The following is a 23478-nucleotide window of genomic DNA, read 5'->3' as shown; positions in this document are numbered from 1 at the left end:
GCCGTCTGTACGGAGTTTGTACGTTCTACCCGTGACCTGCGTGGGTTTTCTCCGAGATCTTTGGTTTCCTCCCACACTCCAAAGACGTACAGGTATGTAGGTTAATTGACTGGGTAAAATGTAAAAATTGTCCCTAGTGTGTGTCGGATAGTGTTAGTGTGCGGGGATCGCTGGGCGGTGCGGACTCGGTGGGCCGAAAGGGCCTGTTTCCGCGCTGTATCTCTAAATCTAAAAAAATCTAAAAACAACCTGGTGAACCTCTTCTGCACTCTCTCCAAAGCCCGCACATCCTTCCTGTAATGTGCTGGCCAGAAATGAATGCAATATTCCAAATGCAGCCTTAGGAAAGTTTTATACAGCTGCAATTATGTTCAATGTCTGTCGCTGGATTTTAGGCTAAGTGAAAGAAAAATGTGGTTGAGCCTTGGCTCGAGTAACTCTGAAAATCTAGCCATCCTCAGGGACAGCTAAGGAATCAAACGTTTCTAAGCACTCGTGGTAAAGGAAATATTAAAGGATAAATATTTCCCACTGTTAAAACAGATCATTGGAGAACTCCTGCTCACATTTTGCATTCTTTTTACCAGTCCAGAGACGGACAGTTTTATAATCTGTGGCTGCATTCTCTATCCAGATGTACTGTGTAAAATGCCAGTTATTTTTAGCTGCAATGATGCATTTGCAAAACTGCCTCAACAAAGAACAGAAGCTAAAATATTTGTTGCTGCTGTTGAGACATTCCGTGGAAAGTTGCAAGCTATATAGAATCAACTAGACCAAGTGGCCTGTTGGGCTCAAACCTCTTCTGCATTGGTGCATCACCCTCTCCCCCCGCCCCCTCTCCCCCCTTCCCCTCCCACCAACTCCATCCCTCTCAACCCCCCTTTTCCTCCCTCTGTTGGGCCAAAACCTCTCCTGCATTGGTGCAGCACCCTCTCGTCCCTCCCTCCCTCCCTCTCTAGGAGATAGATTTACACTTTAAAATGTGAATAACTTAAAAAATATAACACCGATTTCAATGAAACTTCTTCCATTAGCACCAAAGGGACGACGGTGAGTAAGGTGGGCCTAAAATTGTCGCGCTATCGTGTATCGTTTTGGCTGTAGTTCAGGAACAAACAAACAAGAGTTTTAGTATATAGATTCTGATAAAAAGAACTTTGCCCCATTTCAAATATCCAATTGGCTGTCTTATAGATGCACAGACAGGAAATTCATCAGATTCCCTGATCCAAGACCAAATTCATTTAAGTTCCAAGTAAAATGCATTAAACTACTATATAGAATTATTTCCTTATAGCTACAATTATCACAATGGTTTGCCCAAAATAAAAATTCTCACAAGCTTACTTAGTTTAGTTTAGAGATACAGCATGAAAACAGGCTCTTCAGCCCAGAGTCCACGCAGACCAACGATCACCTAGACCCTATCCTACACACTAGGGGCAATTTACAGAAGTCAATTAACCTACAAACTTGCACATCTTTGATAAGTGGAAGAAAACTGGAGCATTCGGAGAAAACCCACGCGGTCAAAGGGGGAGCGTAGGAACTCCACACAGACAGCACCTAGTCAAGAACAAGCCCGGGTCTCTGGCACTGTAAGGTAGCAACTCTACTGCAAGCCATGATGCCGGCCTTGATTGCTATCACTTATACTGGAGATTTTCCATGACTACATATATAAATTAAGTTGTCAGTAACCATGCATCAACAATGATTCCGTATTTGAGTTCAGTTTAGTTTAAACTGAAACGGTTTAGTTTAAGCATTGAAACGGGTCTTTTGGCCCACCGAGTTCATGGTGGCTATCATGCACACTAGTTCTATATTATTCCACTGTTGCATCCATTCCCATATACACTTGGGGCAATATACAGAATCCAATTAACCTGCAAAACCCACACGTCTTCAGGAAGTGGGAGGAAACTGGACCAAACACACACTCATTGGAAGAATGTGCAAACTCCAAACAGAGTGCGCACGGTTGGAACTAAACCCGGGTCCCTGATACTGTGAGGCAGTAACTCTACCAACTGTGCCACTGTACTGTCACTGTTTGTCAAAATAGGAAAACTCTTTTGCCGAAATGATCTTACTATGAAATTAGTACGGCTATGAAAATGCCTTTTCAGTCCATCAATGGGAATTCGCCATGAAAAAAGAAACGTTTGAATGCAATTTCTTGGCTTCAAGCCCTGAATTGCCACACCCATCTGTAAAACTTGAATGAGCTCAATGGTTCATGGAAGTTTTCAAGTTGTTTAAATGGAAGCTTTCAAGTCAACCCAACATAACATAGGATTTTTGAGTTCACTTTTTCTAAAAATGAATGTAATTCTGGAAGTCTGCTGCTTAACCTGACACTGGAGGTCACAAATGAATTGTAGCTGACAACTGCTAGCTAGTTCTGACTTACAGCTATTAATACAGACACAAGAAGCTGTAGATTCTGGAATATTGAGCAAAGATCAGTCCTGAAGAACTCAAGCATCTGTGGAGGGAATGGATTAAGTCTGACTGGTTGCATCACAGCCTGGCTCAGCAACTCGAAGATTTCAAAAAGTGGTGGACAATGCCAAACTCCTCACCGCCTGCCTGTTCATTCCCTGCTCAGATGCTGTCTGGCCTGCTTAGTTCATCCAGCACTCTATTTTTTTGCTAAAAGCCATTATTGATGTTTAGCTGTTAAAATTGGTTCAATATCCTCAAACTAATTTTCATTTGGCAGAAAAAATATGCTTTCAATTTGTTGCAGAGATTGCAGGCTACTAATGGAAAGGCCTTCTTCGGTTGCAGTTTGTAGATACATATGAACAACTTCTGGGGCGTATCCACTCAGAATACCAAGTGCAGAGAAAACAAAGTGCAATTATAAAGATCGACACAAAGTGTTGGAGTTTCTCAGCGGGTCAGGCCAAATTTCTGGAGTAAAAGGATAGGTGACGCTTCAAGTCGGGTCCCTTCTTCAGACTGCAAGTAGTGGGTGACCACTTTCTAGTTGATAATAGGATGATTCAGTTGCCTGGTAACAGCTGGGAAGAAACTGCCCCTGAATCTGGAGGTATGCCAGTATTATCAAAGAACCACACCACCAGGGTCTCTGGCGCTGTGGGTGTGGGTCTCCACAGATCTTTGTGGTGGGATGGGGTCTGGGGGAAATCCATGCTTTTGCAGTGTTTTCGTCTTTGCAATGTGGGAGGAAAGGTTGAGCCACTTCGATTGTTCTGTCCTACATGCTGTGAATTGGTCCTAGTGTGTAGAATAGAACTAATGTACGGGTGATCGCAGGTCGGCGTGGACTCTGGGTTTCCATGCTGTATCTCTAAACTAAACTAAGCTAAAACTATTCAAAAACATCCACCTGCTGGTCATTCCATGAAAAAGCAAACTCTGCCTACAACAGATTTGGTCCACTGTAAACCGAAATCAGTTATAAAGAGGTCCGTGAAATCGAGGGTTTACTGTATTTCTAACATAGAAACTAACTTGCGGGCCACGAGTAGAAAAAGGAGCCACTGTACCTTTGAACTGAAATCACCCATTTAAACAGTAAATCCCAGCTGCATCAGGGAGCACTGATCATTTAGTACACCTTCCAGTCAGATACCTGACACTAGATGGAGTTTTGATTAGCTTTCAACTTTCCTTAACAATTTGATGTACCCAAAGCTGCACCATGCTGTGGTAACAGGTGATCGATCATTCAGTCTGCTCCTCAAAAAAAATGTCTGGGCTCAGGTAAACTAAATTTAAAGCGTTAATGGAAAGCCACAATGGCAGCGTTTAATATTTCCATATCCCCCTGTGCCACAGCAAGGACTCAAGCTGCAAATGAATGACTACTCTAGAGAATCCACTATTCTTTATAACTTAATTTCCTTTCTTAAGAAAAAACGATTTAAAAATAATTGGATCACTATGTATTAAAACGTAATTGGGAGTGCTTGAAAAACCATACAGTTAACCAACCTTAAAAGCTAACCATATACGTCTCATAATTCTCAGTCATTCCTTTCTTCCCCCATCCTCAAGCACAAGGAAGCTTGGTTGCTCGCTAATGTGAACATTGGTATTGATTTCCTATTGACATGTGTACTGAGATGCAGGTGAAAATTTTCATTTTGCGCACTGTCCAAACAAATATATTATACACAAATACAATCAGACAATACACAAGTACAACAGACAGAGCAAAGAAGAAAAAAAACAGAATACAGAATGTAGTGTTAGAGCATTATAGCGTTACAGTTACAGAACAGTACCTTGACTTATGAGAGGACCGTTCGGAATTCATACTGAATTGCAAAAGCAAAATATTATTTGTACTAAGCGCACATAATGCAAATACTGTGCTATATCCCCATGTTTACCTGGAACTCCATGATCAGGTACATAAAGAAACTCTGATTCAAGGCTTTGGTGGAATAATCAAGGGCAAGTGAAGCCCAGAACATATCCTGAACATCAGAAAATCTCAACCTAGAATTTGACTTCAACCAGAGACAAATAATTCAACTTCCCACCTGCCCACACCCAACCCATGTTGGTTCACATTTTTAACAAAAAAAAGGCATTACCACCGACCTGATCCTGGAGTGATTAATGGTCCCTCCAACTCCAATGCCTCATCTTCACCTTGGTCTTTTTCATCTGTCTTTCGCTTTTTCTTTTTGGTTGGATCTTTAGGTTTTCTCAGGAGTGAGAGTTCTTCAGGATGCCTAATATCTGTTAGAACAGAAAAGCAATAAAAGGCATCAGAAGCCGACAAGAGCTCCAAGTGAGTACATACTAGGGATGGTGGTGGCATTTAAGCAGCATTTACATGGGGACATGAATCAGCAGGGAATGGAGGGATATGGATCACGTGTGGGCAGAGGGGATTCGTTTTTGCCATCATGTTCAGCTCAGACATTGCCAGCCAAAGAGCTTGTTCTGGCGCTGTACTGTTCTACATGTCAACAATAAAACAAGTGCTCTCAAAAACCTGACCAACAATAAAGTTTGTAGAAAATCACCGAAAGTCCTGAAAAAATGGTGACTGTCTACCCAGTCTTTGCCTCTCATAATTTTTGTATATTTCTACCTGTTTGTCCAACATCTCCTTATGGCTTATATCCTTTAATCTAGGCTATATTTTGATAAAGCGCTTTTACACACGCACAAAAGCCTTCATACCCTCCCCGTTATAGGACAACCAGAACTGCAGACAATAATTCAAATGCGATCTAACCAAAGTCCTGCAAAGCTACTAGGTGACTACGCTTGCACTCAATGTCCCAACCAACGACGGAAAGCATACCTTACACCTTCTTTACCAGTCTATCTACTTGTGTGGCCACTTTCAGGGAACAGTGGACTTGGTCCCTGACATCCTTCCCTACAACCATGGCATTAACTTACCCTTTAAATTGGACCCGCCAAAGTGCAAAACACCTCACAATTGCTCATATTAAAATCCATCTGCTATTTTTCCACCCATTTCTGTAGCTGATCTATATTCTGCTGTATCCTTTATCAGCCTTCCTCACGGTCTGCAACTCCAATTTTTTGGTGCTGTCGGGCAACTTACTCAATAACCTATCTACATTTACACCAAGTAATTTATATATATATATATATATCACAAACAACTGCTCAGTTAGAAATTAACACAGGTTGATATTTAATAGCAAGTCATGTCTGGCGCATGGAGTCTTGTGTCATGTACCCATTATAGCAATATCAATGGATCACAACCGTATCGATGATGATTTAATGTTTGACCAGGCGAACCAGTCAATTTATCTATATTTTAAAGGATTTTCTCAAAGGGTATAAAGAAAGTCAGGGTTAGAAGAAAATGTTCATTAAAGTGTTGTTTGATAATGTAATTTATTACACAAGCGAATGACTCTTCAAGTCAACCGCAATATTTAAGGAGAAATTAGATTACTTCAAGGTATAAAAAAAAGAAAATAGCAACAAAAAAAAAGTTCTATCCCGTTTACGAAATTCCAATATGTTAAGAACCACAACTATATACAACCATAACGATTGCTCTTCCTCGGAAGTTATCACATTTTTTTTGTTGCTAATATTGCATTATAGCTGTTAATTGGACTCTGATACCACCTCACCTCAATTTTTGTTTTTATGTTCTATCAAATAACGAGGGGAATAGGTAGGGTGAATGTGCAGTTTTTTTTTACCAAGGTTGGGGAATCAAATACTAGAGGGTGTAGATTTAAGGTGAGAGGGGAAAAATATAATAGGAATTCAAGGGCCAACTTTTTCCACACCGAGGGGTGGTGAGTACATGGAACAAGCTGTCAGAGAAAGTAGTCAGGGCGGGTACAATAACAACCTTTTAAACCAATAGGAGGAGTTGAGAGAGATATGAGCCTGCTCCTCTTTGTACTATTCTATACTCTAATGCTAATTCACATACAAATGAATTGTAACCAAATCTTTGTGCAAACTCTGCACAGACAACTGCAGATGTCAGCATTGTACTTGGGTTACTGGCACTGAGGCAGCAGCTCTATTAACCTCCAAGAGCAGGATATGGATGCACGCACTGAATTTTCAGATTATTTTAATAATAATAATAATAATATATTCCTTTATTTGTCCCACACCAGGGAAATTTACAAAATTTACAACATTAATCACCCTTTCACCATTTTTACTCAAGAAGGTGTCCTTTCTACTACCTTCAATTGTGATTTCAAGTCATTACAGCTTACCTTATTTGATGAACCAACACAACACCATCACAAAATCCAGTTATTCAATGATTCCTTTATTCTATGGATGAAAATTGGGAAACTCCCTATCCTATCCACTGTTATTGTCATGTTCTATTGAGCAGAGGGAATTGAAATCTAATCTGTTGAATGATTAATAAATGTTTGAAGGTCAATGGGTTACTTATTTGTGCTCTGATGTTGCCATTTATAGGAGTTGATGCATTCACCCATAAAAGAAGATCATTATGTATAGACAATGTCAAAACAATTTTGTAAACTGAAGAAAGCTGGAAGAGAGGAGTGGCAGGACAAAAGTGTCTCTTCCAGCTTTCTTTCCCCATCCCCAGAGGCTGCAAAGGAGAGCGAGAGAGAGAGGCAATAGGGGGGGGGGGGATTACTTGAAATTGAAGAAGTCAATGTTCATACTGTTGGATTGTTAGTTGCCCAAGCCCATTATGAGGCGCTGTTCCTCCAGTTTGTGCATGGCCTCCTTCTGGCAATAGAGGAGGCTCAGGACTGAAATGGGAAAGGGAGTTAAAATGGTTAGCAACCGGGAGATGCAGCATGCTTTGGCGGACTGAACACAAGGGTTCGGCGAAATGCTCACCGAGTCTGGACTTGATTTTGCTGATGTAAAAGAGGCCACATTGGGAGGTCCCAATGCAGCAGATGAGGTTTTAATACAAACATTAATATCATCATATCATATATATACAGCCGGAAACAGGCCTTTTCGGCCCACCAAGTCCGTGCCGCCCAGTGATCCCCGTACATTAACACTATCCTACACCCACTAGGGACAATTTATACATTTACCCAGCCAATTAACCTACATACCTGTACGTCTTTGGAGTGTGGGAGGAAACCGAAGATCTCGGAGAAAACCCACGCAGGTCACGGGGAGAACGTACAAACTCCTTACAGTGCAGCACCCGTAGTCAGGATCGAACCTGAGTCTCCGGCGCTGCATTCGCTGTAAAGCAGCAACTCTACCGCTGCGCTACCGTGCCTCTAGAGTTAAATGATATATTTTCCAAATATTACAACAAGGAAATGGCCACGGTAACTCTGGTACTTACTGAAGGTCTTGGAGATGTCAGAGACAGCCTTGAAGACTCGGTCGGAGAAGTTGACCTTGACCTTGACAGTCTTCATGTTAGGCAGCTGCAGGCGAAGTACCTTGTGCTGGGGCGTGTACATCAGCTTAGCATCTGCTTGCACGCCATACTTATCCAACGTCCAGTGGGTCTTGAGGAGCCAAGTCTTTCTCTTTTCCCACCATAAAGCATGATCCGACCAGTCTTTTTTCACATCTGCAAATACGAAACAAAAAGATGTTTATAAAATTTACCCTGCTGTGAAGAAAAGACTAGATTTAATTTTAGCTTGGCGATACAGCATAGAAACAGGCCCTCCAGTCCATCTAGGCCACAGATCAGGATCAAACCCGGGTCTCTGGTGCTGTGAGTGAGGCAGCAGCTCTACCAGCTGTGCCACCCTGGTGAAATGGTTTTGGTTGCCATTTTTCTTCACATGCACATCATCTTACTGTAACACTGCAAGCTGCGAGGATTAGTAGTTTTGGAGGCAAGAGGTCTACCTGAGAATGTCATTGGGTGCAACATTACAAGGCAAATGCATCATGCAGTCAAATTGTTGGGTAACATTATAAATTCTTCCAGTCTTCCCGTGATAACATTTATGGGGTATATTTCTGGCCAATGCCAATCATGTAACTGTGGAGAAAGGTACTGGATGGTCAGAAAAATCAAAACAAGTGGTCAATATACAACTTGTCCCTATCGCTGAATACTACAATCTTTCAAATCTCTTCTCCCTCATTTGATCTAGTTCCCTCAAAATACATCCATGTTAAGGCACCTCTATTACTTGTGGCAGTGAATTGAAAATTCTAACCACTCTTAGCTAAAGATTTCGATTTAGGTCTATTTTAGTCACATGCACTGAGGTACAGTAAAAAGTTCTCTTTGCTGGCTATCCAATATAATTAAATAATACTATAGATAAATATTATCTAATCAAACTCAAGTACAACAGGTAGAACAAAGGGGGAGATAGAGTGCAGAATATAGTTCTCAGTATTGTGGCGTAAAAGTTCCGGAAACAAAGTCCAATGTCTGCAATGGGGTAGTGGTGAATTGGACAGTGCCATAGTTTTGGAAAGACCATTCAGAATCCTGATAACAGAGGGGAAGATGCTGTTCCTGAGTCTGTGGTGGTGCGCGTGTTCAAACTTCTGTCCGATGGGAGAAGGGAGAAGGAACAACCGGTGTGGGAAAGGTCTTTGACTATGTTGGTTGCTTCCTGAAACAGCGTGAAGTATTGTTTATTTGTAGTGGCAGGGAGAACGTACAAACTCCACAAAGGCAGCACCCGAGATCAGGATCAAACCTGAGTCCATGGCACTGTGAGGCAGCAGGTCTACCACTGTGCCAGCCTGCAGTTCGTTGTTCTGCCCATCTACTATGCTTCCTAGTTCTGTCAATCCTCCACATCCTGCACCTCACATTAGGGCAGGTACATGAATCGGTACGGTTTAGAGGGATGTGGGTCCAACACAGACAAATGGGACTAGCTTAATTGGTGCCCCTTGGTTGGCATGGACGATGGGCAAAAGAGCCTGTTTCCATGTTGTATGAGTTTATGACTAATGGTTTATAACATACCATGGATTTGTTAAGGATCAATAGACAATAGGTGCAGGAGGAGGCCATTCGGCCCTTCGAGCCAGCACTGCCATTCAATGTGATCATGGCTGATCATTCTCAATCGGTACCCCGTTCCTGCCTTCTCCCCATACCCCCTGCCTCCGCTATCCTTAAGAGCTCTATCTAGCTCTCTCTTGAATGATCGATCATGCCGGAGTAACCCGATTGATTAAAACAATACAAAGGCTTTGTAATACGAATATGGTCAATGATGACAATATAGACCTTCAACAAAAATAGATAAAATGCCTCATAACAGGCCAATTCAGAAAAGACATACATCCTGCTAAAGGATTGGTGATAGCATGGTAAATTATTGGCTAAAGCATGGGAAAGAAAGCAGAGATAAGTAAATAATTTGAGTCCAAATGTTAAATCTTACTCTAAATTCCCAGATCACTTGTACAAACAGTGAACAAAAAACAGTCAACACAACTGATCCACAGGGTTTTATTTTAAATTGCTGTCACCCACTTTTAAGAGATTCACTTGGAAAAAACTTCTTAAAAAAAATTGTGACTATCCATAAAGAATTTGCAATAGAGGTTGAAAGTTAATGGCGCACAAGTCACATTGAAATATATACAAGCACGAATTGGCAAAGTTCAATGGATTCAAATGTTCTATGTAATCGCAGAATGTCATGTATGCCTCAACGTGCATTTTTGCACATGTGCTCTCAGCAGGCTACAAGGTCAGTCAGAGAAAACAGATCTGGCCACTGCTTCCCGAGCAAACAGAATTTCAAAATGCTCGTCACTAAAAGTGCCGTGCACAACCCCTGAATACACGTAGGCACACAGAACTGCTGATGCTGGTTTACAAAAAAGTCCCTATCCAAAGGGTCCCGACCTCAAGTGTGACCTATCCACCATCTCCAGAGATGCTGCTTGACCTGCTTAGTTACTTAAGCAATTTGTGTCATTCACTATGTAAGTGTAGCTGGAATCCACAAGGAAAAAAATGGTCCACAAATATTATACCCACATTAACTTACCTCATGCAATACTGTAAATCTTTCATTGAAGTACAGAGCAGGACTACAAAGAATGAATTAATTATTGATTATAACTCTCTTTAATCTTCATTCTCTATTTGCAACACTGCCAGAAACAGATGTTTACAATAAAAATCCTGCATGTGCTTTTAGTTTTTTTTAGTTTAGTGATACAGCATGAAAACAGGCCCTTTGGCCCGCCGATCACCCAGTCACACTAGGTTGATGTTATTCCACTTTTGCATCCACTCTCTTACACAAGATGCCATTTTACAGAGGCCAATTAACCTGCAAACTCACACATCTTTGGGGTATGGGAGGAAACTGGAGCACATGGTCGCAAGGAGCAAACTCCCCCTAGTCAGCAACGGAGGCCTGGATTGAACCCGGATCACTGGCACCATGAGGCGGTGAGACAACTGTACTTGTCAACTCTGGCATCCAAGCTTCTTCATATTCTGATTATTGACAATGGTCACATTAGCATTTATTGAAAGCAGAGATATAAAATTACAGGCTATAATGATAGAATTATTGTTCCTTGGTACCAGGTGGTAATGTGCAACAAATTTCAGTTCCAAGATTTCTCAAAGTTGGCATATTTGTCTACTGCTGGAAGTCATATGGCAATCGTCATATGCATTCGTAAATGTTAACCTTTTAAAATCATAAATCAAACAAAAATGTGGATGTATTGGCTCCTTATAAGCATCTGATCATCTGCAATCAGTTGCTAGCACTGCTAATCATGACTATCTTGCCCTGTTCCAGGCTAGCTGTTCCTTTGTCTGGATGCTGGAATGAGTTTTGATTGATTGATTGAAAGATACAGCATGGAAACAAGCCATTAGACCCAATGAATCCCGTTCACACAAGTTCTAGGTTATCCCACTTTTGCATCCTCTCCCGAGTTGATTGAATTTTCCAGTGTTCATGCAGACTGCTACGTCGGCAGCTCTCCAATGACAAACTGAAAGTAGTACAACTCCTACATTACACATATGTGCATACCAAATCCAACAGAAATTCCAAAACAAAAAGCACACGACTAAACTTCCTGAGAAAGCACCCTCTGGCCGGCAGCACCTGTGGAACAGATGGTTGCAGCAGTCAGCGGCACCTTGCTGGGCCCAATGGGGTATCACCATGGAAACTAGGCCATGTGTGAAACAGAAATTTAACACTTTTTTTTCAGGCTGCAACCACATTTCTCCAAGGACCCTCATGTGTAAAAGAAGGGGAAAAAGAAAAACATTTATGGCATGTGAAATGGGAAAGGCAGGAGAGCCTTAATAGTTGGAATGGCACAGTGGCGCAGCAGTAGAGTTGCTGCCTTACCCAGATTTGATCCTGACTGTGGGTGCTGTCTATACAGAGTTTGAAAGTTCTCACCATGGCTTTTCTCTGGGTGTTCCGGTTTCCTCCCACACTCCAGAGACGTACAGATTTGTGGGTTAATTGGCGTCAGTAAAAATTGTAAATTGTCCCTAGTGTGTGTAGGATCGTGCTACTGTACAAGGTGATCGTTAGTCAGAGCGGACCCAGTGGCCCAAAGGGCCTGTTTCCGTGCTGTATCTCTAAAGTCAAAAGCAAAGCAGGAATGAGCAGCTTCTGAGAGAGTCGGAAACATCGCAGAAGGCAGAGGTGGATTATCTGCAAGGACTCCTGATAAAAGTGCAACAGAGTTGCAGGCAGCACAGTGGAAGGAACTCAGAAAATGTTTCAGGATATCGCAGCTTGCTTCCTGCCATTGATACACAAACTTCACAGTTTAAAATTTCTTCGAAACCAAATATTTATGTTGTTTAGGCATTTAAATTCATGGGAAATCACCACAGAATTCGATTGAAATGAAGGGAAACGGTGTGTCCTATTTGAACACTCACCCCAACTATGTGCATAGAATATTCACTTTTTGTTTAAAAAACACACAAAATGTTGGAATAATTCAACAGGTCTCCGGAGGACATTTTAAATCAAAATAAATTTTATTCAGAATAAAAAATGTATAGAAAATTAGATAGACACAAAATGCTGGAGTAACTCAGCAGGACAGGCAGCATCTCTGGCGAGAAAGAATGGGTGACGATTCGGGTCGAGACCCTTCTTCAGACAAAACAAGAAGTGTGCAAAAATTCTTCCGACATTCTCAGAGGCTGTACGTTCAGAAGCGCCGCATTAGTGTTCACAATATCATTTTACCTAGCACCCTTGCCACCCATGTGGCCCCGTAGGGTGATATTCCTTCCTTCATTTGAGAGGCCTCTCCACCATACCTGCTTCCCAATGTCCAGCAGCGGAGGACATGGACAGGTGACGCTTCAGGTCAGGACCCTTCTTCCGACTGATTGTATGGTGGAGGTGGGGGGGTGGGGTGGGGGTGGAGGAAGCTGGAAGAGAAGTGGGGGCAGGACAAAGTCTGGCGAGTGATAGGTGGATGCAGCTGAGAGGGGTTTTGATTGGCAGATGGTTACAGTAACTGAGAAAGGCTAGAGTTGAAAAGCAGATAAAGGAGTGTCAAATATGGAACAATAGGAATAAAATATAAAACCAGAGGGAGGGGTATAAGTAGAAGGGGAAGGAGGTGGATGGGGATGGAGGAGGAAGGGGAAAGGGGAGCAGGGTAGTGGGATAAATGTGTGTACCAGGGTGGGGCACAAGAAAGAGAGGGTGAAGGAGGGGAAAGCCCAGCAGTGCTTGGAATGTTACCTAGAATTGGTGAATTATCCTTGTCTTCCAAGTTACTAGCTACTTTTTTTGTAAACCAATATCTGCAGTTCTTTGTGTCTTAAACATTCACAGTTAATAGATCGATTGAAGTGCGTGCTCCTGCAGAAAATGCCTGCATATAAAGAGGGCAAAAAATGTTGAGGAACCGGCCAGAGACTTACAGGGGGACAACAGTGGATAGGAAAGGTTGAGCAGGAGATGGGCCAAACACGGGCATGTGTGACCAGCATAGATGGGGCATCGTGGTCAGCATGGACATATGACTCTCATGGTTAAGGATTCACCTTCACATTCAGGTCTTCCTCAGTTAAACCGTGTATCAGCATCTCTAGAACATCATTTCAAGGATCAGGGATCTAGTGCTTCCACAGAACCAGACAACATCAATGAAAACAATTGCGAGTAAAGTCGAATATTTTCCAATTTGAACAAAGATTAATTGTGTTAATGGGCCTGTAAAACAGCATCAAGTAGGAATTTCATTGTAGACACAAGGAACTGCAGATACTTGTTTACCAAAAAAGATACAAAGTGCTGGAGTAACTCAAAGGGTCAGGCAGCATCTCTGGAGGACATGGATAGGCATTGCTTTGGGTTGGTACCCTTCTTAATACCTCATAGTCCCACTGCCGATATATATGACAATTCAACACTCAGCACTTGGAAGGAGTCCTCAATAAATCACATCTCACATCTTTTAAAATGATATGAATTGGTCTTTTGCAACAGCTATCCAGGTGTAAAAAAAGTAAGTTGGTCAAGGGCATTGGGCCCTCTGACTATTGTAGCTGAATACACAGCACAACACGAACCGCCAAACTGCTTTACTGTACTTCAAGCTGAAACTGACTGACAAAGCCCAACCCTAAACAACTGTCCACGATTAAATGACTGGGGAACCATGCAAACAGCAAGGTAAACCAACATGTATTTGTTCTGTGTCTGTAAACATTTGCCTGTTTTGCAAATGAATTAATTGTAGTTGACTTCAGTGGTGAACCAAAGACAGTGGCTAAAGTGATGAACATGGTGGGAATAGTTTTATCCTGAATAAAGATTAACTTCTATTTCTCTCAAACCTTTGAAGACTACTTGAATTATATGACGTTTATGTGAAAACAGTCAAATCCGTAAGGTTATGTTAGGTTTTTGATTCGTATGTAGGAGAATGTTAGAGATTTCAGCCCAACCTAAAAATAGAACAATATAAAATCCAACTTTTTTTGATTGATTTAAAGATAAAGCATGGCAATCGGCCCTTCAGTCCACCGAATCCATGAGGACCATTGATCACCCTTTTACACTCGTCCTGTGTTATATATTAACCAACAAACCAACACGTCTTTGGGATGTGGGGGGAAACCAGAGCATGCAGAGGAAATCCACTGGAGTCATAGGGATAAAGTGACAGTACACAAGGTCAGGATCAATCTCGGGTCTCTGGTACTGTGAGGCAGCAGCTCTACCCGCTGCGCCACTGTGTCACCCAACTTCAAAATAATATGTTTTAAAGGGAGGCATGGGCCTCATATACAAAACAACCAACTAAAGATGCATATTTCAAACCGAACATTTGTTTTTTGTTCATTCACATAAAGAACCCACAGCACAGAAGCCGGTCGGTCACTCAGTTCTCGTGATTATGCAATCTCCCTGAAAAGGAGCTACTGTATGGAATTAATTCCTTTCCTTTCAAAAGGAATTGTACATTCAACAAGTTCTGTTTTAAAATAAATCCTTGATTATGCTTCCCACAGCTACTTGCCTTGTTAACCTTTCAGGACAGACCCACGCCCAGTTAACTTGTTCTTATGATGATACACTTGACCTCTGGTTCCCAACCACCACCAAGAAACATTTGCCTATTTACAGCAAAATTCATTAAGTAACATTCCAGCATAAATTCTTCAGTGGGGCCTCTGAACTGAACCGGGCACCCTTCTAACGTCCAGCAGTCATTTGACAGAAAGTGGCGTGCAATGGGAAGGCAGACCTGGAGATTTGGGGGGGGAGGTTATAAGTGGGTGGTTGCCGAGTGCAAAACAGAAGTGGATGAAAACTTGTGGATAACAGGCGAGAGTGAACACGGGCATGTATCCATGATTTGATCCAAACAGCAAGTTTATCGCTGCTGTGTGAGTCGAGCTACTGCGTCTCTCAGCTTAAGAAACTGGTAACATGAACGAGAAAGGTCAAGTCAGAAGCCTCCTGCATGTTCTACCTGTTTCAATGGAATTACAAAATAGTACAGGGCCTTAGCACCTGCTCACCATGTGTCACGACTTGACCCAATGTTACACTTAGCAATGTGAGGAAAGTGTTCATTGTCCCCATAAGGCACATGCTAATTAAAAAGGGCTAGATCCAAGTCAATGGGACAGATTGCTGTCAGAATGCAAAACACAGGTCCCACAATTGGAGGGGAAAAGGTTGGCTGTAAAATGGAAAGTGAATGGCTATCCACCATCATGAAATTGGGAGAATCTTTTTACACATTTGAACGGATGGTGCCGAGAAGTACATCCAATTTTGCAGCTAGCAGAAAGGACATAGTGGCACAGCGGGTAGAGCTGCTGCCTCACAGCACAAGAGACCTGGGTCCAAGCCTGACTTTGGGTGCTGTCTGTAGGGAGATTGCACGTTCTCACTGTGACTGTGTGGGTTTCCTCTGGGTGTTCCAGTTTTTTTAATTTACTTCAGTTTATTCTCACTTGTACAAGGCAGAGATACACAAATTCTTGCTTAGAATGGGTGTCAAGGGTTATGGGGAGAAGGCAGGAAAATAGGATTTGGAGGCAGAGATCAGCCATGATTGACGGGCAGAGTGGATCAATGGGCCAAATGGCCTATTTCTACACCTATAACGTGAACAAGGTACAGTGGAAAGCTTTTTGATGCTTGCTATCCAGTCAGCGGAAACTATATGATTACAATCAAGTCGTCCACGGTTTCCTCCCACACCCAAATATGTGCGGGTTTGGGTTAATTGGCCTCTGTAAATTGTTCCCAGTGTGTAGGGAGTGGATATGAAAGTGGGATAACATAGAACTAGAGTGGATGGGTGATTGATGGTCGGCGTAGACTCAGTGAGCCAGTATCTCTAAATTAAACTAGATTGATTCCGAATTTAATGTTGGTTGAATAAGAAAGTGCTATTGGCTTCTAGTTTTTATAATCGATGCTGTCAAATATGTAGACTTCAACAATTTGGGTTTGTTCAGCCAGGAAATCATTACATGTATTAGTTCTGTCATTGGAAAGATATGGATTATAATGAGGTACGTTCTGTTACTGACATATTATTATAAAATTATATGAATGCGGAATGTAACATTGGAATTAGAAATGACAAATTCGAAACAAGATGAATGACGTATCCAGTTCTGGTTGCTATTTATCTTTGAAAACAAGCAGCTGTTTTCATATTGTTTAATATCCCTCTCTTTCCAATGCACAGCTCACAATCTTCACACCGCTTCTGCTGAAATCACTTACAAATGGAAACCCTGATTTTCCATCTCAAATGCTTTACTGGGAATGTCGTTTATCAATGTTCCTTTGCTTCAGGACCCTCAAACAAGAATGAATACCTCAGTGTCCTGCCTCTTCATAATAATTAACATCTAATTCAAATATAAAACCAGCCGACCAAACTCCCTTCATCGACTCCATCAACACCTAACGCTACTTCAAGAAAGCAGGCAACCTAATCAAGGACCACTCACAAGGGCCACCCATAATTAAGACCTTATTTCCCGCTTCTGCTTCTTCCCCGCTGTTATCAGACTCTTAATCGGACCTTTCATAAGCCAAGGATGAATTTCCCATTCTTCCAATCTACTTTGCTGCAGCCCGACTCACAATAATTGCTTTGTCTATTTTTAAAATATGCCACATATTTATTTTTTAAAAGGTAACCACGTGTTCCAGATTCTCCAAGAGGCAACATCCTCTCCAAGTCTATCATTAAGTTATGTTCCAGTCAACTGTTCTCTTATTCCAGATTCCAGTAGATACAATCTAAGCATGAACAACCTTTCCTTATTAGTCAAGGTCCCCATGTCCAATTATTCATCTAGTAAACCTTCTCTGAATTGCTTCCAAGGTATTAACATCCTTAAGGAGACCAATACTATACATAGTGCTCCAGATGTGGTCTCTCCAATGCCTTGTCTAGCTGAAACATAACCTCTCTCATTTTGTAATTGATTATAGACACAAAAAGCTGGAGTAACTCAGCGGGACAGGCAGCATCTCTGGAGAGAAGGAATGGGTGACGTTTTGGGTCGAGACCCTTCTTCAGACTTCAGTAATTGATTACTTTTGTAATAGACAATAAACATCCTGTAAGCTTAACTAATTACTTGTACATTTGCATTTTATCCTTTTGCAAATCAATCCCATAGGCACCCAGACCATTGGCACCTCAGAGGACTACAATCTCTCACCAGTTACATAATATGGTTCTTTCTATTTTTCCTTTCCAAATGGTCACCATCACATTGTTCCCTCATGACTCGCCATATCTTTGCCCACCCAGTTAACCTTTGTAGGACTCTTATGTCTTCCCCACTGCTTAACTTTCCTGTTTTTTTTCATCCCCAAACTCACCAGACTAACCGTTGATATATACACGAAGGACCCAAAACATCACCTATCCATTTCTTCAGAGATGCTGCCTGGCCTGCTGAGTTACTCCATCACTTTGTCGTCTTTGATATCTTTTCCAGGTTTCTTATTGAAATTGTGTAAAGTTGAGGTCCCAGCACCCATCTTTGAGGCATACCACTTGCAACATCTTGTTAATTCAATTATCCAGCCAATCTTTTCTCTATATTAATGAGTCACTGCCCAGGCCACAAGCATTTTTTCTGAAAATCATCAGTGCAGCACCCGACCACATTTTAGATGATTGAAAGACCAAGCATGGAAACAGGTCGTTTGGCCCATCGAGTCCATGCTGACCATCAATCACTCATTCACACTAGTTCTGTGTTGTGCCACTTTTGAATCCACTCCCTACACACCAGGCACAATTTACAGACGACAATTAACCTACAAAGCTGCACATCTTTGGGATGTGGGAGGAAACCGGAACAACTGGAGGAAAACTGTGCAGTCACATGGAGAACGTGCAATCTGCAAACAAACAGCACCCGAGGTCAGGATCGAACCAAGTCTCTGGCACTGCGAAGCAGTAGTTCTACCGGTTGCATCACTGTGCGGCTGTACAAATCTATCGTGCATCCATCAATTCCTCTTCATCCACAGCGCAGGAACAGAACGGAATAGGACCATCAGGCCCACCATTCAGTATGATCATGGATGTTAGTCCCCAGGTCTTAATTCTATTCGTGAAGCACTTTGCACAAATTCCACATTTCCTTAGGAAATACCACAAATCCAAGTTCTGAACACCCCTCTTCCTTCACCACAAAATTCCTACTGTGAACATCAAAAAGATAAAAATTCAAAACAGAAAACAGTTTGGAAATGAAAAACATTTGTTTACAACATTTATCAGAATTCATTTTTTTAAAGTAATTTCTAGTTTGGCCACATCACATCAAGTCCATGATGTTGAATCATGTCAAACCTGTAACAATTGTTAATGCAAAATGTACAAATGCATTGTGACTCATTGTGTAAACTGAAGTACAATTCTAGACAAATGAAGGGCAGTTCTATGCAGAAACCAGGAGTCCATGATGACATTTGGACTACCCTTCACATCAATGTGTCCTGCCAATCTCTGGAGGATAAAGTCAACAAATGACAGCACACAAGAGTGCACAAAGCTGTGAGTAGTGCAAATCAATAAAAGACTCGAGTTCAGTTCCCGCATACACCCTATCCTCACCCACTACATTGCAACCATGAGAAAATTCAACATTCAACAATGAGAAAATACCAGCAAAAACAGCCAGAATGATTCTCCATCCAAAACTATGGCAGCAAGCAAATTCATTGCACCTTCAGTTAAGTTTTCTTTGTTCTTAGCAAATATTACTAACAAAAGAAAAGATCACCAACTTGCATTGAATATAATTCACAGATGGAAAGAACATGAGGAACTGTGCTAAGCTAGGAACTTTGCACCACACCTACCTCCATTCTCCCAATGTTGTTACAATCAAAACATTACCCAAGAGTAAGACTTGTACCAAATCCCACTCATCCAAACCCACTCCATTTCATCCTGAACAATTATATTTCAAAATGTACACCTCTTCCGTTGCAATATCATGCTCCAGCTCACAAAATTTCCAGAGCTTTGATCCTTCCAATTGTTAGAGGCATTTCCCAAACATAACAATGGCAGGCTAATTTATTTAAGCTAGGGTACTCCTTTACCCCATTGGGGATATTGGATTTTGTTTATGGAGCTGTTGTACAATGTGTAGGAAGGAATCTTACTCCTCTGACTCTCAGTCTAAAGAAGGGTCTCGTCCCGAAACATCACCTATTCCTTTTCTCCACAGATGCTGCCTGACCCGCTGAGTTAATCCAGCATTTTGTGTCTATCTTTGTTGTACTACAATGCTGAGTACTATATTTTGCACTGAGAACTGTATTCTTCCCCTTTGCTCTACCTGCTGTACTTGAGTTGGACTGGGTTACATTTATATATAGTATTATCTGATCTAATTGGAGAGCAACCAAAACAAAGCTTTTCACCGTACCTCACTACATGTGACAATAATAAACCTAAATATACATTATACTGGGTGCATTTCTCTGGGTATCTGGATTTGAAAGTGTTGGGTGCATTCTAGATAAATAACATTTCCGATTTGCAGATATAATTTATGACTACGTAAACAGAGTGGTTCGTGTCTATAACAGTGTTTTAAGGAATGGCTCAGCACGTGATGTGTCATACCTTACAATGCTTTGATCAGCAAAAAGTGGTATTGCAATCAATAGTTTTTCTTTGCTTTCCATGGAAAGATGCCATGGAAAGATGGGTTGAAGAGACAGTCTCTTTCTGCACTGTAGACAGAGCACTCGCTCATCGAGCTACGTCCATCAGGAAGGTGGTAGATGAGCCCGAAACCCTTGACCACCAGGTTCAAGAACAGATTCTTCTCTGCAACTATCAGGCTCTTAAAAACTGCACAATACCAACCTTGGCAACTACAATCTATGGATTGAGTCATTGGTTGCACTGCAGACGTGGGTTTTTCCACTGTTACGGTTAGCTAATATTATTGTTATTAATTTATGGGGCCACCATCGACTCCACAGTCAAAAAGGCCCAACAGAGGATGTATTTCCTGCGGCAACTGAGGAAACACAATCTGCCACAGGCAATCTGCCACGGGCGGCACGGTAGCGCAGCGGTAGAGTTGCTGCTTTACAGCGAATGCAGCGCCAGAGACTCAGGTTCGATCCTGACTACGGGTGCTGCACTGTAAGGAGTTTGTACGTTCTCCCCGTGACCTGCGTGGGTTTTCTCCGAGATCTTCGGTTTCCTCCCACACTCCAAAGACGTACAGGTATGTAGGTTAATTGGCTGGGTAAATGTAAAAATTGTCCCTAGTGGGTGTAGGATAGTGTTAATGTACGGGGATCGCTGGGCGGCACGGACTTGGAGGGCCGAAAAGGCCTGTTTCCGGCTGTATATATATGATATGATATGATATGATGGTCCAATTCCATTCTGCCATCGTAGAGTCCGTCCTCACCTTCTCCATCATAGTGTGGTTTGGCCCAGCCACCAATCATGACATTTGAAGGCTGCAACAGATCATTCGCTCAGCTGAGAAGGTTGTTGGCTGCAACCTTCCCCCGATTGACAAACCGTACACTGCAGGGGCCAGGAAGCGAGCGGGCAAGATCATCTCTGACCCCTCTCACCCTGGCCACAAAATCTTTGAAGCACTTCCCTCTGGAAGGCAACTCCGGATTGCCAAAGCAGCCACAGCCAGACATAAAAACAGATTTTTTTCCACGAGTAGTTCTACTCAATAACCAAAGTCTGTAGTCTCTTTTTTGCTCTGGTTTATTTTCACCCACATGTTTAGTCCGTAATGTTGTATCCTTATTGTTTTGATGTGTTTATGCTTTATTCTTAATTGTTAACTGTATGCTTGTGTTGTCATTTGTGAGCAGAGCACCAAGGCACATTCCTTGTACATGCACATACTTGGCCAATAAACTTATTCATTCATTCATTCATTCATTAATGCATTTTGATCATTTTTTAAAAATACGTATGTAATTGCATTTATGGAGCTGTAAGCAGGAGCGAGCAAGAATTTCATTATTTTGTACATATGACAATTAAACACTCTTGACTCTCCATCCCAGTCACAATACCAGATAGCATTAACGAGATGGCACAACAAGATGGAAAATGCTGGAATAACTCAGCGGGTCAGGCAACATCTCTGGAGAAAAAGAATGGGTGACGTTTCGGGTCGAGGCCCTTCTTCAGTCTGAAGAAGGGTCGAGACCCAAAACGTCACCCATTCCTTCTCTCCAGAGATGCTGCCTGACCTGCTGAGTTACTCCAGTATTTTGTGTCGACCTTCGATTTAAACCAGCATCTGCAGTTCTTTCCGACACAAGATGGAAAATTACCCCATTTTATTGAATGAACCGACTTCCATCAATCAATAAATCTGCAACACGTTTCTGGCATCTTACAAAATCAAAACTCGTGACAAACATGGGAGGGTTTTTAAAAACACCTCTTTGGGTGCAAGATTTTAACTGAATTGAATTGAAAGGCACAGCATGGAAATAGCCCCTTTGGCCCACTTAGTCCATGCTGACCATCAATTACCCTTTCGTACGAGTATATTATCCCACTTTCTCATCCACTCTACTCGCGGCGCCATCTAGAGAGGCCAATTAACCTACAAACCTGCATAATTGTGGGCAGAAAACGGGAGAACCCAGAAAATACCCACAAAAACAGCCGAGGCCAGGGTTGAACCCAAGTCTCCAACACTGCGAGACAGCAACTCCACCAGTTGGACCACTGTGCTACCCTTAAGAGCATAACATTTGCTCTGCCCATCGCCTTCAAAAACAAAGTGCTGGAGGAACTCAGCGGGTCAGGCAGCATCTGTGAATGGAAATGGACTGATGATATCTCGGGCCAGAGCACTTCCCAAATCGTCACCTGTCCCTCCACAGATGCTATCTGACCCCGAGTTCTTCAAGCACATTTGTGTTTGGAATATGTTGATCAGCGTAAGTGAAAGCCTTCCTGCTATGACTACTTAGTCTTATTTAATTTAGTTTATTGTCATGTACACTGAGGTATTGGGAAAAGCCATTTTGTTGCGCGCTATACAGTCAGCGGAAAGACAAGACATGATTACAATTGAGCCGTCCAAGTGTACAGATACAGGACACAGGGAATAAAGTTTAGTGCAAGATACAGTCCGAGGGTCTCCAATGAGGTAGATGTTAGGGCAGGACTGTTCTTTAGTTGGTAATAGGATTATTCAGTTGCCTGATAACAGCTGGGAAGAATCTGTCCCTGAATCTGGAGGTGTGTGTTTTCACACTTCAGTACCTTCGTTTGGGACCAACAAACACCTCTTCTGAATCTGTTCCACATTTAAATTGCCAATTCTATTTAAAGAAATCTTCACAATTATCTCATCATGCTCCATGAACACTTCTCAGAGCTTTCCTTTCCAAATCAAAAAATAACTGGGCTTCCTCATGAAAACATTGCAACCAGCCTTGTGTATGGTCCTTGCATTGGTTTCACTGATCAACAAGGGTATACTTCTTAAGTAACAGCTTCACTGGACCAATATGAAGTTCCATCATTATTTATATGTAGGAAGGAATTGCAGATACTGTTTACACTGAACATAGGCACAAATGCTGGACTAACTCAGTGGGTCAGGCAGCATCTCTGGTGAAAAGGAATAGGTGACATTTTTAGGCCACAACCCTTCTTCGGATACCCGTCATTATTTACTCTGACTTGCGTTGCCTGGTGACTGGTTTGCATTTCACCATTTCATTGTCTTGTATGACGAACACTATGCATAATAAGGGTCCCAATCCAGATGTTTAGTAGATTGAGGAGGGTGGCGTGAGGATTAGTGTATGGGTGGGGAGTAGTTGAGGTAACCTGAAGAAGAGTCTCAACCCAAAATGTCACCCATTCCCTCTCTCCAGAGATGCTGCCTGTCCCTCTGAGTTACTCCAGCACTTTGTGCCCAATCCAGATGAAGCCTGACCCGCTGGGTTACTCCCGCACTTTGTTCCTTTTTTGGTGGATCAGCATCTGCAGTTCATTGTTTATACATAGGGAAAA

General features: G+C 42.1%; 1 protein-coding gene across 5 annotated transcripts in view; it reads right to left on the bottom strand.

Annotated features, from left to right (window-relative positions):
* The window catches only part of fermt2 (FERM domain containing kindlin 2), a 109031-nt gene that overhangs the window by 56968 nt on the left and 28585 nt on the right, over positions 1–23478 (bottom strand). For all 5 annotated transcript variants that reach the window (XM_078406673.1, XM_078406676.1, XM_078406677.1 and 2 more), the window contains exons 3-4: positions 7811–8044; positions 4588–4728 (exon numbers count right to left, since the gene is read on the bottom strand). In XM_078406673.1, the coding sequence (XP_078262799.1) occupies positions 4588–4728; positions 7811–8044 (375 nt within the window). The remainder of the gene's footprint in view (positions 1–4587; positions 4729–7810; positions 8045–23478) is intronic.

The sequence above is a fragment of the Rhinoraja longicauda genome, chromosome 10, assembly GCF_053455715.1.
Source record: "Rhinoraja longicauda isolate Sanriku21f chromosome 10, sRhiLon1.1, whole genome shotgun sequence".
Taxonomy (NCBI): Eukaryota; Metazoa; Chordata; class Chondrichthyes; order Rajiformes; family Arhynchobatidae; genus Rhinoraja; species Rhinoraja longicauda.
Note: the sequence above shows the minus strand (reverse complement) of the source record. Positions and strands in the feature narration are given on the sequence as shown.